Source organism: Coloeus monedula, assembly GCF_965178545.1.
Source record: "Coloeus monedula genome assembly, chromosome: 6".
Taxonomy (NCBI): Eukaryota; Metazoa; Chordata; class Aves; order Passeriformes; family Corvidae; genus Coloeus; species Coloeus monedula.
Window position 1 is genome coordinate 3,807,869 of NC_138786.1, and position 15,080 is coordinate 3,822,948.

General features: G+C 41.4%; 1 protein-coding gene across 3 annotated transcripts in view; it reads left to right on the forward strand.

Moving 5' to 3' along the window:
* NAV2 (neuron navigator 2) overlaps positions 1-15,080 on the forward strand; it is a gene marked incomplete at its 5' end in the record, with an annotated part of 366,989 nt that overhangs the window by 222,024 nt on the left and 129,885 nt on the right. For all 3 annotated transcript variants that reach the window (XM_082283277.1, XM_082283275.1, XM_082283276.1), the window contains 2 exons: positions 186-303; positions 3,558-3,610. In XM_082283277.1, coding sequence (XP_082139403.1) covers positions 186-303; positions 3,558-3,610 — 171 coding nt within the window. The remainder of the gene's footprint in view (positions 1-185; positions 304-3,557; positions 3,611-15,080) is intronic.

The window sequence follows — 15,080 nt, forward strand, 5'->3', positions numbered from 1 at the left end:
GCAGTAAGCTGAACACTTGATCTGCACAAGGCCTTGAATTTTAATGCTGTTGACTTGTTTCAAAGAGGGAAAAAAAAAGCAGTGATCTGAAATCAGCCTTTCGGTACCAAGAGAAACAAAGAATTCTCATTTTTCAGGTTGTGTTATGAGTAACAGTTTATTTTTGTTTGTCTGTCTCCTAACAGATTTATACAGATTGGGCTAATCATTACCTAGCAAAATCTGGTCACAAGAGATTGATAAAGGATCTACAGCAAGATGTGACTGATGGAGTCCTGCTAGCTGAAATAATCCAGGTTGTAGGTGAGTGACTTTCTGTGTTTGTGCCAAGTATCCACCAGCTCGCTCAGACAATCCCTGCTTTTATCTTCTACGCAAACACAGTGTGCGTGGGGGGGAATCTATCAAACTGCATGGAATTATGTAGATCATTTTCCTTCAGAGACTTTGCTAATTAATTTGAAAAAGCCTTGTCTTACAGCATAGTGGAAAAACATTGGATGTTGCTGATAAAATCCCCTGACACAGCAGTATTACTCCACATGGCTGAATGTTAAAAAAACCAAAAACAACTCATGAGATTTTTTTTTCTGCTAGGATGCTGTTAGCCTTCACTATTCCCAATACCTCTTGGGTACTGGTCTGAATATAGTTCGCAGTGATACTGCCTCCTGTGTTGAACCTCCTGCCTCCAGCTGGATTTGGGAGATCCGTGTATACAGCTGGGAAAGGAGAAGGGGTGTAATTTTTATGTTGCAGAAAAAGAAATCTTTCATAACGAGTTTTCAGATGAGGAAAATCACAATAGGACAAATGTCAAGTGCAGGCTCAGTTATTTTATCCAAAGCCTTTAGTTCTCTTAAATTAGTGCATTAGCGTTTTTAGACAATGAAAGTTCTGAACAATTTTCTCCGTGTAGAGCTTCGCATTGTCCCTCTTCCCTTGGGCCTGGATCCTTCATTAGTTCCTTCAGAGGCTCATCCATCTGGTCCTGGGGATGCCACAAAACACACGAATGGGCTGGTGGAGATTGATGGAATGGGAAAGCCCGCTAATGGGAATTAGGACAACCATTGTTAGGAGCAGGATGACAGATTTGAGATGCAAATTAAGAAGCCAGCAATGAACAGCAGGACATCAGTGCCTGCATATTTGTGTGTGTTTGAGATGCTGTAAGGGAGCTAGTTCGTGCCTCGAAGGTATGGATCTGCAAGCCCTGTTCTGAGATGACACTGTGAAGCATCTTCCAGTGATTCTGCTGGGATATGTTAAAAAAAGATTTTGTCTCTCTGTTGGAGAGCAACATTATATCTCAGTAGCATTGTAGACCTGCTGTGCAGTTACAGAGGTGTAAAAACAGGCCATGAATTAATTGGTGGTGTGTTGACAGGTATTCACTATGAACAGTGCTCCGTCCTATATTCGTTTCCTTTAATAGGAAAGATTTTTGGAAACCCAGGAGCAGTTAGGTGTTGATTCCTTTCATGCCTATCTACCTATCCTGCCTTAACACTGTTGTAGGAAACTTAGAGCATGTGTGCAAGAATACCACCATCAAAATGTGGACGTGGCTATTTCTACCAAATATTTAAATGTAGCTCTTTGAGTATTGACTTGTGAAAACCCTTATGAAATTCAAATTATTCCTTCTAAAATACATAACCAATTATTGCTTTGATCACTTTTGCTTTTTTTTTTTGGTCATTTTATAGCTGCCTTTTGGCTAATATTTAAGATAAGGTCGGCAAGGTTTCAAAGTCGAAGTATGAGGGGAAGAATGTCTTTTTCAAAGAACATTTTTCATGTGAAAGAAAGGTCATATTTAAACATTCTCAATTTAATCCTCCAAATTAACAGTGAAGAGAAGTAATTTGTATCTGCTGTGTATGGCTTTAGGCAGCTGCATCTCATTGTCACAAAGATGGGGAGGGCTTTCACACCCAGAAGCAGTTTTATCTGTAGCCTGAAAAATCCAAGCTTTTTTCCTAACTACACAGTAAGAAAGCTTTGATATGCAGTGCAGGAGAGGGGTTTTTTTAATGTTATGTTGTGCTATATGTAAAAACAGCTATTTGCAAGTCAGTTAAAATGTATTCACAGCATCCTGGTTCATTTCAGTTCAGAATTTATGAGCTTGTAAAAGAATGTGTAAGTAATATATGCCTTAGTAATGCCATACAAACATAGTAGCTGTATTGAAATCCATGAATGCAGATACACTTGGAGGCTACTTGGAGGTATCTCTGTAGACGTGTTCCAAACAATAGACAGCTCATTCACAAGTTCATTAGTCTCCTTTCAAGTAATTATAATGGTGCCAATTTATAGTAATACAGCTCTCAATTTTTGAAAGTGTTATAAATTTAGTTGATGGAGATATTGCATGGTACTAAAGTGAGAGCTAGTGAATATTACAAGATGGGTGCCCAGGACTTGGAAAATGGGATTTAATGAATTCATCTTTGTTTCTGTATGACCAAATCCGAGATGGCATTCCTGGAAGCAGTGTGTGCTCTTCACGTGTAGAGGCTGATGGAGCACTCTGGGGAATGCACTGTGGATTTAGCTGCCATCTCTTTCAGATTAGCATCAGGTTTTAGTTGCATTGCTGTGGGATAAAGGTGTACTGTGACATGGATGTGTAAAATGGGACCTACCAGGCAAGAGTGAAGTTGTCTTACTGCTTTATTTCTCGTGGCTATGACTGCTACTGGAATACTGTGCCAAATGCAATCCTCCTAACTGAGGGAAGCCATGGGGTGGGAGGGAGCGATGGAGTTCTGACTGGTGTCCTGAGAACATGTGGGACTGCTACAAAATACGGCTTTAATGCATGAATCAAATGGGATGTGAGCACCTGCCTTTATTACAGTGAAAAAACTGTGGGAAACTGAACTTTGGTTGTAACTGGTTCTTCAGACTCAAACACAGTCATGTCAGCATCCAAGGCTGAAAGCTGAAACTGAGCAAACTCAGACTCTGAGGCAAACATTATCCACCTCAGGGATTTAATTGTTTCACGCTGACCTTAAAGCTGGAAACTGTGTTCTGCAGGTTGGGGTAGCGTGTAAGCCATGGTCAAGAATCTTGAAAAGTTGTTTCATGGTTTGTGCTTTACAAAAGAAAAAAAAAATTATCAGAGTTATTGATCATAAATTTCCCATTTGGATTTAAAACCTGTATTCACTCTCCAAGCAAAAACCACCTGCCATGCTAACATCTCTATGTATGTAGTGCCCGCTTTGCCACCCAGCAATGATTCAGCTTCCAGGGCTTACCTCTTTTTTGTAGTTTAAAGGAATTCCCTGTCACCATACAAGAAGTTGTCAGAGCAGTTGGCTTCTGCCCCAGCTGTCTCTGGAGGCATGACCCAGTAGAGACCTCCAGCTGCTTTTTTTCTTTTTGTGGCTCTCAGTGTTTCACACGTTCACTTGGACTGGACAGCTACAATCCAAAACCCCTTTACTGAGCTGGCAGCAAGTGATCAGGAAATCACTGGAATAAATGCCCTTGGTTTAGTTTTTTTGCCTTATTGCCTCTTTTTTTCTGATTTTCAGCAAACGAAAAGATTGAAGACATCAATGGCTGCCCAAAAAATAGGTCTCAAATGGTAAGTAGTAAAGTGGTCTGTTGTTTGTGTGTGCGTGGCTGAGTGATAGTGTGGGAGTTCAATGTCTGAGACTTTTAATAACAGTTTTTAATTAAAATTTTACAGTAGTGAGACTAAAAGTGTAGTCTTCAGAACATTAATATTACAGTTCTTGCCCCATTATACTCCACAGTAGTTGAGTCAGGCCTTATAATTTATCACATATTTACAGTCGAGATTATTCTTACATTGCTACTTTATATTTCTGAAATACCACGTAGTTAAACAGAAACGTAGAGAAATAAGGAATTAGATATTTGAAAGTATGATTAAGAGTTCCTGTATCTTTTGACATGAAACAAAATAAATGAGCAATGTGCATGAAATACAAAAAAATTCGAATAGTAAAATTCAAGATGCAACTTGTTGACAGATAAGAAGTTGGTTTGTATCTTGCTTGTATCTAGTATTCAAACCTGGGGAACCAAAAATCAGTCCAGGAAAATTAAAAGCATATAATACCTCAAGAGTATATCTGCTGTGAGTATTGCTGAAGCTAAAAGTATAGCAGAATTTTACTAAGAACACAGATAATAAGAAGCTGGTTTTTAAAATGCATTCAAATGAAGAGCATTTAAAATTTATGATACTTAAAGAAGGTTACTTCCTTCTGTATCTTGAGAAAAAGTGATTCTACAACATAAATTCTAATATCTTCCTTTAGCATTGCAAATGCTTGCTTTGGGACACTTGGATATCTGTTCTCTGTGTGCAGCTATTTTAATGTTTTTTATTTTTATGACTGTTCCCCACTGCCCCTACCTCCATGACTTCAACGTGAGCACAGCCACTCAATGTAGTAAAATGAAATAAAGATTTAAGGAGAGCTTGACATCTTAGGTCAAAACCCACACTCTGTTCTGCTCTTCTCCTCTGGATTTTTGTTGCTTGTTGGAAGTTATCAATCTTGTTGAAACTGTGGAGCAAGCACTCTGTAAAAAGAAAGCTATCAGAAAGATTTATCATTGCTACTTCTTACTGCTTTGAAGAGGGTGGTTGCTGTTCTTGCTGTAGCCACAGCAGCTGTCTGGAGTATAAATAATGAGGAAATTTTGACAATTACTGTAATTTAATGTTCCGCAAGTGTGTCGGAAGAACTGAATTTCATTCAGGACTGGAGTCTGTAACCAGTTGCAGGATGTTGCAGCTAAAAAAATCACTTCAAGTCATTACTCTCAATGAAGAGAAAGCATTGCTCTGTCGGATTGTGGGATGCATGTAGTAGGTTGTTTATGGAAGCAGGATCAGGTTATAAGCAGAGGCATGCAGGAGGCATGTGCTGGGTCAGGAATGCTGGAGAGGGCTGGAAGGATGCATTTGGTCTGCGTTCCCTGTGCTGATGTTACTCCACTTGCTCATTCAGGAGTGTGAGGTGAGTGGGACTGTGCCCCCCCACTCCTGAGACCTGCAGTCACAACTGGGCATCCCCAGCACTTTTCCTCATGTGAAAAAAATGAGAATTGTGCTTAGGGCTTGCTTTTATTGGGTGCCCATGCTTACAGAGCTCTTTATCATCTGACTATAAAAATACTGTTGTTGCTCAGAGGAGCTGTGGCTGCCCCATCCCTGGAAGTGTTTGAGGCCAGGTTGGATGGGGCTTGGAGCAACCTGGTCCAGTGGAAGGTGAAACTAGATGATCTTTAAGGATCCTTCCAATCCAAATCATTCCATGGTTCTTCTAAGGCAGAACATAGGAATCTTCATGGGGTGGTGTTCATGCAGTTACTTGCAGTGTTTAGGGACACAGCCCTTTGGCAGGTCCGGGACAAACGTGTTACAGTGCTTGTTTTAGGTGCAGCAGTCTTCAGCCTTTGCACTTCAGTGCACGCTCTTAATGCAGCTTACAGGGTCCTGCAGAGTGTGGGAACTGGTGTTTGTGTCTGCTGCCTCTGGCTCAGAGAGGTGGCAGAGGCAAGGCCATCCAGATACCTAGGTAATGTCCAGTCTTTTTTCAAATGAGTCTCTCAGTTAAGAGTGTCCTTATCTGTGGATGCTAAAAAGCTAGGAGCAGAGGAATTTTCCAGCTGCTGAAACATTTTGTGAAGTTTTCCTTTCTCATGCAAGCTAGCTGAAAACAGTGTAGAGGTTTTTGTAAACCAAGACTTTATCTTGCACCTGTGAACTTGTTTCCCAAGCTGTTATGGTACACTAGAGAAAATATTTTGAAATGGGTGTCAGAACATTCCACCAATCACTCTGAGAGGCAGATGGTCAAGTGACCAATCATATCATGTTCTCTAGCGAACGAAGTTACATAACCCAGCTTGTAATTAATAAAATGATTCCATTTTCCGTTTTCTCCTTGGACTTGTGTCGTGCTTCTTGCCGTTTCTTGGTACAATGGTGACACTTACCCATGTTAGAGTGCTTGAAAGGTGAGCAGCACAGATGAGGAGATTTGGGGGGATTAAAAAAAAAAAAACATAGCACCAATAAAGGGAGATTTAACTTTGGTCATTATATAGAAATACAGAGAGAAATCTAGATCTAGAATATAGAAATATAGATCTCAGAGGGAAGCCTTCTACCATCCTCTTTTCCCTTTGTAGACTTCCAGTGCCTTGAGCTGTGAAGAATCAGCTCACTCCCAGCCAGGTGTATCAGCTTAGAAAGCTGGACCAGATCTGTGTCTTCCCAAGTCCATTAAAGGAAGTGGGGGAAAAAAGTGTCTTTGCTTCCATGTGGCACAGTCCCAAGCCGGTGATGCCAAACCTGAGGGAGCTTTCTGCAGAGCCAGATCCGGCCTCTTTGCCTTGTTCCCAGTGTTGGAGAGCATCAGGCAAATTGGCCCAAACTGAGCTTTAGAGACAGCTTGGGTCTGTCAGGCTCCAAGCCAGTGCTAATAAGCCTTGTCAAGTGAAGTTTAATACTGCAGAACCATGTGGGACCATCAGTGCTTATCAACCTCGTCCCGGTGCCAAAAATGACATGACAAGGACCCCACTGGCTCTGTGAAAAATCACTTAGGTGAGAACCTGTCCTCCCATTATCATCCTGTCTGGGTTGTTCTGCTGAGGGGAGTATCCCTGTCTTCCTTTGCTCCAGATAAGAGTTGGCTGCCTTTTATATAATCTATTATAGGCTATTCTATAGCTTGTCCTCTGCATAAAATCTGTTTCGGGGTTTTTTTCCTAAACCTCTATATTTTTGTACTGTAGATATTTGTCTTAACAAAAGCCTGTAATTCTGATGATTAGTTCCAGCTGGATGCAGAAAATACTGTGGGTAATAGAGGATGTACTTGTATGGAGCACAGGCTCTGGGACCAAGAACATTTGGAGATCACCGCGGCATTTGGGTTTTTAAAATAAAACCCCAGAAAATGTTGGCATGGTTCTTGATAACTGGGTGACGGACAATAAATCAAGGCCAGTTTCCTCTCCTGCACACTTCTGAAAAGAAGAGTTAGGTGAATAAATCTGAGTAGGGCTATTTCTGCTAATATTGTTTGTTTATTAAAAAAAAAGAGATATTTTTCTTTTTTTTCCTTCCTTGCTTCAAGGGCACGATTTTAGAGTTTAACATGTGGCATCTTGCAGAATATGGGAGGTTAGTACCTGCTCTCCTGGGTGCTACAGATTATTCTTCTTGATGTGGGTGCCTTTGCAAGTGCTGAATGTTACCTCTTCTAAAAAGGTTCATAGCACTTACATTTGTAAAATGATAAAAAAACCCAAAGTGTGTGAGTTGTCTGTGCTACATGATCCAAGTATAGCAAAGCTGAAACGTGCTGAAAGGAAGAGAATTGGGGAATCCGTGGGTGGATATACCAGACTTTCATCTTCCCATGTCTGGGGAAGTTGTGGGACACCCAAGACAAGAATTTGGAGCAACAGAAAGGCACGTAGGCTTAACAAACACCACAGCACCTCCTATGAATAAGCGAGGAAATTACTGTGGTTTGCCTGTGGGTTGGTGCTCAGGCTTTATTATTTTTCAGGATCACTTTGTGTCTATAAGTATCTGTTCTCAAATAGCAAAAGCGAGGTATTTCTTTTTCTCATGTGTTGACAGGAAGTTTTTAAGAGTTGTCTCTTTCTGATGCAGATACCGAGCTGTAGTGGTAAACTAGTATCACTCACTCTTCCTACTGCTGTTTATCTTGCAAATAAGGGATCTTCTACTGCAGTGTGGGTCACAGCCAGCATTTCTTCCCAAGAACTCTATGGAAGTTGAGTTGAAGGCTATGTTTTCAGTACAGTAACTTAATTTTCAAGGAAACCTTACTTCCAGTAATGGGAATTTGACTGTTATTTTAATATTTGACTGATTTCTTGTGTTCTGACAATGAGCTGTTTTGTAATGTACATGACACCTACAAGGAACAGTTTGTATGGAAATTCTCCAGCCTGGTGGGGACTTTGGTTTTGAATTGAGCAGTGCTGAGAATATTAACTCAGCTGTTGGAAAAAGGTACCCACTTCCCTCCTCAGTGTGATCCTTCCCAGCTCCATGAATTTTTAAATTTTTTTTTAATGATCGAAAGAGCATAGATGTTGAAATCTCCATTACTAGTTAGTGTGTAGGGCCATGTTGTTGTCCATATTTCTGTGTTCTTTTTCTCAAGAACACTTCAATGAATTGATGTAATGAATGTGAGTGCTGCCGTGATGTGGCCCACACTTAAAGGAGATAGCTGGGCTCACACATTCATGAAGGACTGATAGGAGCTGAAACCATCTGCATCACCCGAGCAGCTATCTACGTGTGTGTAATACCCACTAAGGGAGGGAGCTGCTGTGTTATGTACAAATAACTAAAAATAGCTGCTGTATTAAAAAAAATATATAAATTCTTAGTTGCTTGTTTTCTCACGGAAAATAATTCTGTCTCTGGTCTTTGAGAGCAGGTACCCACTCTAACCTGCTCCTCTAAACATTTTGAGCAGTTTTATACAGCCAGTGTTGTCCAAACGTTGCCATAGCAAGGTGCAATGAATCTGCCAGGCTGTTGCTCCAGCCCCCCAAAGCCAAAGAGGGCTCTGCTGCCGGGGCATGTGCTGCTAATTCAGGGGAGCAGCTCTGCTGAAGATCAAAAGCATCACAAGCACGTTTTTTCTCTGTGAAGTCCTAGCGTAGGATTTTTGGAAACATATCCCAGGGGTTAAATATAGCCATGTATTCTCAAGTAATCCAACTCCAAGGCTGAGCAAATGTAGTAAAGGCAACTTTCCCACCTTCTAAGCCTTCCTCCACTTTGCCTGGGGAGCTTGTAACTTACCAGGAGCATATGTTTAGAAATTTAATCTGGTTTGATGTTACCATGGTAACAGATGGGCATCTTCTGGCCCTAACCTGTGGTGCAGTTCCTCACAGCTGCAGGTCAGCTGAGGGGGAAGACATCCCCCAGTGCTGTGCCAGCCTGGCCAGTGACAGACACCGGCTTGGCTGCTGCAACTGCCTGTGCAGGGACGTGGCCAAATAGCAAGTTCTGGAATGCTGAAAGCATTTTCTTTCAGCTCTCAGGGTTTCTGTTGGTTGTGTATGAGCCCATGTTGTGATGTAGACAAGAATGATTTACTACAGAGATGATCTGCCAGGTTGCTTGTACTTATCTGTCCTTCAGCCTCAGTTTATATGACTCTTGCTCCAAGATAAGATTGATTTTACTGTCTCTATTTTTTTCCAGATGCCCAGACTGTTGTTATGCTGCCATGCTTACCATTTGTGCATGGTAAAATGATAGGCATGGTTGGATCGGAGGTTTCTGTGCTGCAGAGCTTGCAGTCTAAATAAAACCACATCATCATCCTGTGTAGAAAATAACAGGATAAATAAAGCTGGACCGGATCAGGAAAGGCCAATATGTACATCTCCCTGCCATGAGGCATGGCAGTGTCACTAAACAGAGATTTGTTTCATTTCTGGAGGGTAAGGCTTCCAGAACTCTTTCAGCATGCAGGGATGTGTGATAAGGCAGTGTGTGCCTCCTGTTCTGTCCCTTGGATGGGTGTATAGGGTGCCTTTGGAGACACTGCTGCTGGCACTCTCATTTCATTCCCATAATGGCTCACCTTCGTAGTCCCCAGTGGGCTGCTCTCAATTCTTCACCCATTACAGTGATGCAAGAATTTGTACATCATCTGTCTCTGAAACACTGTGAGGCTCAATAAAGAGCAACAAAGTAATTTTTATGGAGAAAAGGAAATATATAAGCTTCACTGTAAAGACAGAATTAGATTCTCTGATCATTTATTTTGCAGTTAAATGGATTTATTGCATTTTGAATACCTATGGTTCTACCCCCCCCATATGGACTAAATACGTGAAACAGCAAAGGGATTGAGGGGCCAGGGTCATTCCACATGTGTATATGGAGATGTCTGCAGCTTTATACATTTACACCTACCCCAAAGTCTAGAAGCACCATTAACATAATTTTCTGCCATGACCATTACTGATGTAAAATTACTACATAGATATATCTTTTATGCAATAATTTGCAAACACATAGTTTCTTGCTGTGCTTGGCATAAAAGGGGAAAACTGGGAAATCATCGACGAGAACCTTTTCTAACTAAGAAGAAAAGGTTAGGTTGATTGCATTTGACGAAGGGGGAAGTAAAAACTCATTTATTATTCTCCTTCAGCTTTGTGCTGTAAGAATTAAGGCTATTTTTATGGAAATTACTTCTCACGCCTGGGTGTTTCTTTCTTTTTACAGGAGATGTAGTGATAAGCTCTTCACTGTGGAATATCTGTGTAAACAGATCATAGCTGTTACAAAGAATTAAATAGTCCAGAGAAATAAACTTTTTGTCTCTGTGTCTTGTCACAGATCTTTCATTTCCAGCCATTGCTTATACACTGTAATGGTGTGATAATGGTTATTTTAATTAGCTATGATTAAAAGTAGTGCATATCTAGAGCATTTTATTCTTTTGGTTTTTATGCAGAGCTATTTTTACATGTACCAGCAGTATCGTTGCACTTGTTCTGAGCAGTTATGCAGGGGAATTTCAGTAGGAGATGTTATCCAGGATCCAGGTGCAAGGAAGGAGCGGGCACATATGTGTTGGTGCCCCTGGAGTAAATCCCTTGGGAACAGGTGAAGCTGTGAGCCTTCAGGCACAAGCATGCCTGTCAGCCCGGCAGGGAGGGAACGCTGCGCCTGGGAATGGGCTGTGGCCGCAGCTCCCTTCCCAGGGACCTTTCTTAGAAATGAACAACTGTCAGTGACTGCATTGCAGGAGGTTCTTTCTAAACAAGTTTCGCTAAATCCTGGATTCCTGCTGCAAATTCAAGCTAATGATACACAGAGCCTTCAACATCTGAGCTTGTGTTTGGGGAAAGAGAGCAGCCAGCGCTTGGTGCACTAGTGGTGTTAGTGTCAGTCCTTCCTTTTAAGCACTTGTGCACTTCGAAAAATACTGGTTTATGTAGATTTCAAGGATGTTTTAGGAAGGAGTCCACCTTTGCTAGATATTGGTGTTATTTTAGATTTGATCATAGAATGGTTAAATTATTCGGGTTGGAAGGGATCGTAAAGACCACCTAGTTCTGAGCTCCTTGCCATGGACAGGGACACCTTCCACTATCCCAAGTTGCTCCAAGCCCCATCCAGCCTGGCCTTGGACCCTTCCAGGGATCCAGGGGCAGCCACAGCTTCGCTGGGCAACCTGTGCCAGGGCCTCGCCTCCCTCACAGGGAAGAATTTGTTCCTAATGTCTGATTTAAACCTGCTCTCTCTCAGTTTAAAGCCATTCCCCCTTTTCCCAATTGCACAGCACGTAACTTTCAGCCTGGGAGCCCCAGATAGAAAAGGGTCTTCCACGAGGAGCCAGGGAAGGTGGAAATAATGCATCCGTGAGAGTCACTGCTGTCCTCATTGTGGGTTTACTGAGCACAGCCATGGCTTCTCCCCACCTTTTCCTCTTTTCAGTTACACATAAACAGATGCAGTGCCAAGAAATACAGTTACTGTGGTATGTGCTAAAATCTTGTCAAGAGCATTTAGTCTATATCCTAAATTAATGATTCTCCAGAGGCAGGATTCTTTGTTGATACTTGTTTTGCAAAGTTAAGCTTGTTGTTGCTTAATCATAGTTTAGAACATCTCAAGATTTCAAATTATTCACAAATTATCCACTTTAACTTTTCAAAGGTCTGATCCTGAAGAGCTAATCCAAAAATAATATTTCCAGGGATATTTTTCAAAGAAATTGCTCTTTACTTTTGTTTTTCCCCATGGGAAAGTTTCTGTTTTAAATAAATAAACCTGAAAAAAAACAACCTGAAAGAAACCTGAAAAGCTGAATAAAGCAGGAACATTTCTACTACCCTCCATGTACCTCTCCCCTGAGCAGATCAGCTTTGGCAAACCTTGGGAGTTGCCCTGGACAGCCTGAATCCATTCACAATACAAGTGTGCTCCTTGGATGCTCTTTGTTGTCATTAGAAATTTTGGCCAGTGTGAATCACAGTTTTCTTTGTGGGGCTTTGCTGCCCTCATTTCTATTCACACTGTTGGGAGTGAATGTTGAATATTTGTCCCATTATTTCTGCAGGAAGAGCTGGAAACACAGGATAGCAAAGGTTTTACTGGGGTCAGAGAGAAGAGGATGCACGAGATGAGGCTTAGGCTGGTTCTCCAGCCTTAGACTAGTACCCAAACTTTCCTTGTCTTTAAAAAAGCCAAAGTAAGGCAATTTTAAGAGAAGAGTCAACTCTTCATGTGCATTTGAACAGATTGTTGTTTCTGTGGGTAGATCTGTCACAACCTGGCTTCAGAATATGGATTAGCTTAATTTGCCCTTATGTTACATCTTTTATTCTATTTCGAAGGTGCCCAACAAGTTCTGTCAAAAGCCTGAAACTTTATTTTGGGAGATATTTTTATCCAAGCAGTCAGGAGCAGCAGATGAACACTGGGGGAGTGACACATTATTTTCTTTTTAAAAAGATACATTTTAATTGGGATAACTACTAATGAAGATTTATTTTAAACAGAGCCTTAAGATTTAGTATTTACATCCTTCTGGGACAAATGGAATTTGCAGTTCTGCTTTGGTATTTTTTATATATAAGTATGTTTAGGAAATAGAGCAAATGAGGTATTATTGGAATGGAGAGCCCTTCCTCCCCCAAAACTCCAGGGTTCTAAGGATTCCCAGTGTAATGACTTAAGATTTTAAGGCTCTTTCTAAACTTTAGGATATAAAAATATGAGGGTAAAAGACTATTCAAAAATACAGTCAAGGAATAGATTTTGTCCTAAGAAACAGCTTGTGTTAGGCTATTTCCTTGCTTCTGCACTGTATGTGAAGTCTGCTGAAATATTGCATAAAGGTTTGTGAGGCTTTAAAAACTTTCATATGAATTCAGTCTTTTTTCTTTTGAAAATTAATGTCCTACACATAACATTGAGCCACAAGTTCAATGAAGAGCACTGGTTTCAGTATAAGAAGTGGGTTTTCTGGGTAAGCTCATAAAAACTCCCCATTTATCACTGTAAAAGTTGGGAGCAGCGGTCTTGCATCACAGTGTGAGAAACTTCCCTGGTTTGTAAGTGATGAACCCTACAACAAGTTTAATTCTGGTTTTTGTTTGAGAAAAACATCCGTGTCTGTGACAAGGGCAGCACTGGTTATCCTTTACCTTGTGTGTTTGACTTGGACAGACAGCTTTGGCTGGAGGCAGTTTCCATATTCAGGTTTTTGTCTGACATAGTCGATGTTCAACACACGTCAGTGCCCACCTGTAGGTCTCCATTTATGGGCTACAGGGTGGGGATATTTTGGGTTTGGGGTTTTTTTTATTTGTTTCTGGCATATCCTGTTCTACTCTTACAGGCCAGGGCATGTTTTCTCTCTAGCACTGGCAAGAATAGGAATTGAAATTGCTGCTATATGACAAGAACAAAGACTTGTGTGATGATCTGGTCTTGGACAGTTCCCCACGTACAACACTTAGCCATGATGCCTTCTGCTCCCATCTTGTCACGTTATTCATGTTAAGAGGAAGTTTTCTGGTAGCTTTTCCCTCTCTGAATATGAGAATGGGAGTGATGACCCTTGATATCTTATGTCTCAACAGAAATTTAATTCTGCGGGGCTGTTGGGGGTTTTTTTCTCATAATCTCCTAATTAAAAGAGAGGAGGAGGAGGAGCCCTGGAGGCTGGCAGCCCCTCTGGTGTGGGCTCAGCAGTCCCTGGTTGGCATTTAGGGACATCTCAGAATAAATACCTGTCATACAATGATGTGGGACTGATAGCACATGTTGATAGTTGATTACACCTGAAATAGTTTAAATGTGGCAGTCTAAAATTGCAAATTCATTCGATGATTTTGGCCAGGAAGTTTAATAAGGCTCAGTTTTGGATACTCCTGGTAATGTTTCCGAGTGAGATAATCACTGTGGATGGCTGTGCTTGGTTTTCCTTCTTTTGCTCAGCTTTCCCCTGTTTTGGATAGGCAGGAAATGAGAGCATCCAGCTGCCATCTTTCTTGCTTTGCTTTTGCTGTGTTAAACAAAGCAAGTGAGAAATCAGAATTGTCAGCCAAAAAACAATTGTAGCTCATAGTGAAACAGAAAATATCCACTCCCCTTTGGCAAATCCAGTCCTTTCACATCTGCTTAAATGTTTAAGCAATATGTGGACTTGGCAAAAGAAGGGCCTACAGAGTCTGGGTGATGATTTGCTGCTGAATGCTGTAATTACAAGGAGGCAATTGTACTTTGTGTTGGAAGTCACCAGGATGTAGAGTCATTGGGGTTTTGCTGAGAATCATAGAATGGTTTGGGTTGGAAGGGACTTTATGGACCATCTCATTCCAATTCCCTGCCATGGACAGGGACACCTTCCACTATCCCAGGTTGCTCCAAGTCCCATCCAACCTGGCCTTCATCATTTCCAGGGAGCCAGGGGCAGCCACAGCTCTCTGTGCCAGGGCCTCACCGCTCTCACAGGGAAGAATTTTTTGCCTACCATCTAGCTGAGATCTATCCAGATAGACCAGATAACTTCACCTCTATCCTACACACATCTAAATGGTCTACCTACCACACTGCTGCTTCAGAAGAGCTTGTTATCTCCAGCCCTGCCTGCACTGGGGGCATCTTTCTCCATAAAACAAGATTTTCATATCATTAATAGTTGATACAGCAGGGGCCAGAGGCAGAATCCTTCCTTGAAGCTTTTGTGAGTAAAATTCATGGCACATTGCATTGTTGGGAGCTCACCTCGTCAAACAAGCAGCGTGGTTTCTGAGGCATTAGACTGATTCAGCCAAGATCAGGGTTCTTGACTCAGGCCAGCAGTTGTTGTGTGGGAAGGACCTTGAATTCTTACCAACACTAAATTTTAATCGCTTTAGCTATAATCCTTCATTCAGTGTTTCACTTTCTTCTTGGATTTTCTCTAATCTCTTCCTGTTTTCTTTTTCAAGCTCAGTTTTTCCTTCAAAATCAACTAATTCCTCGCATTCCTGCC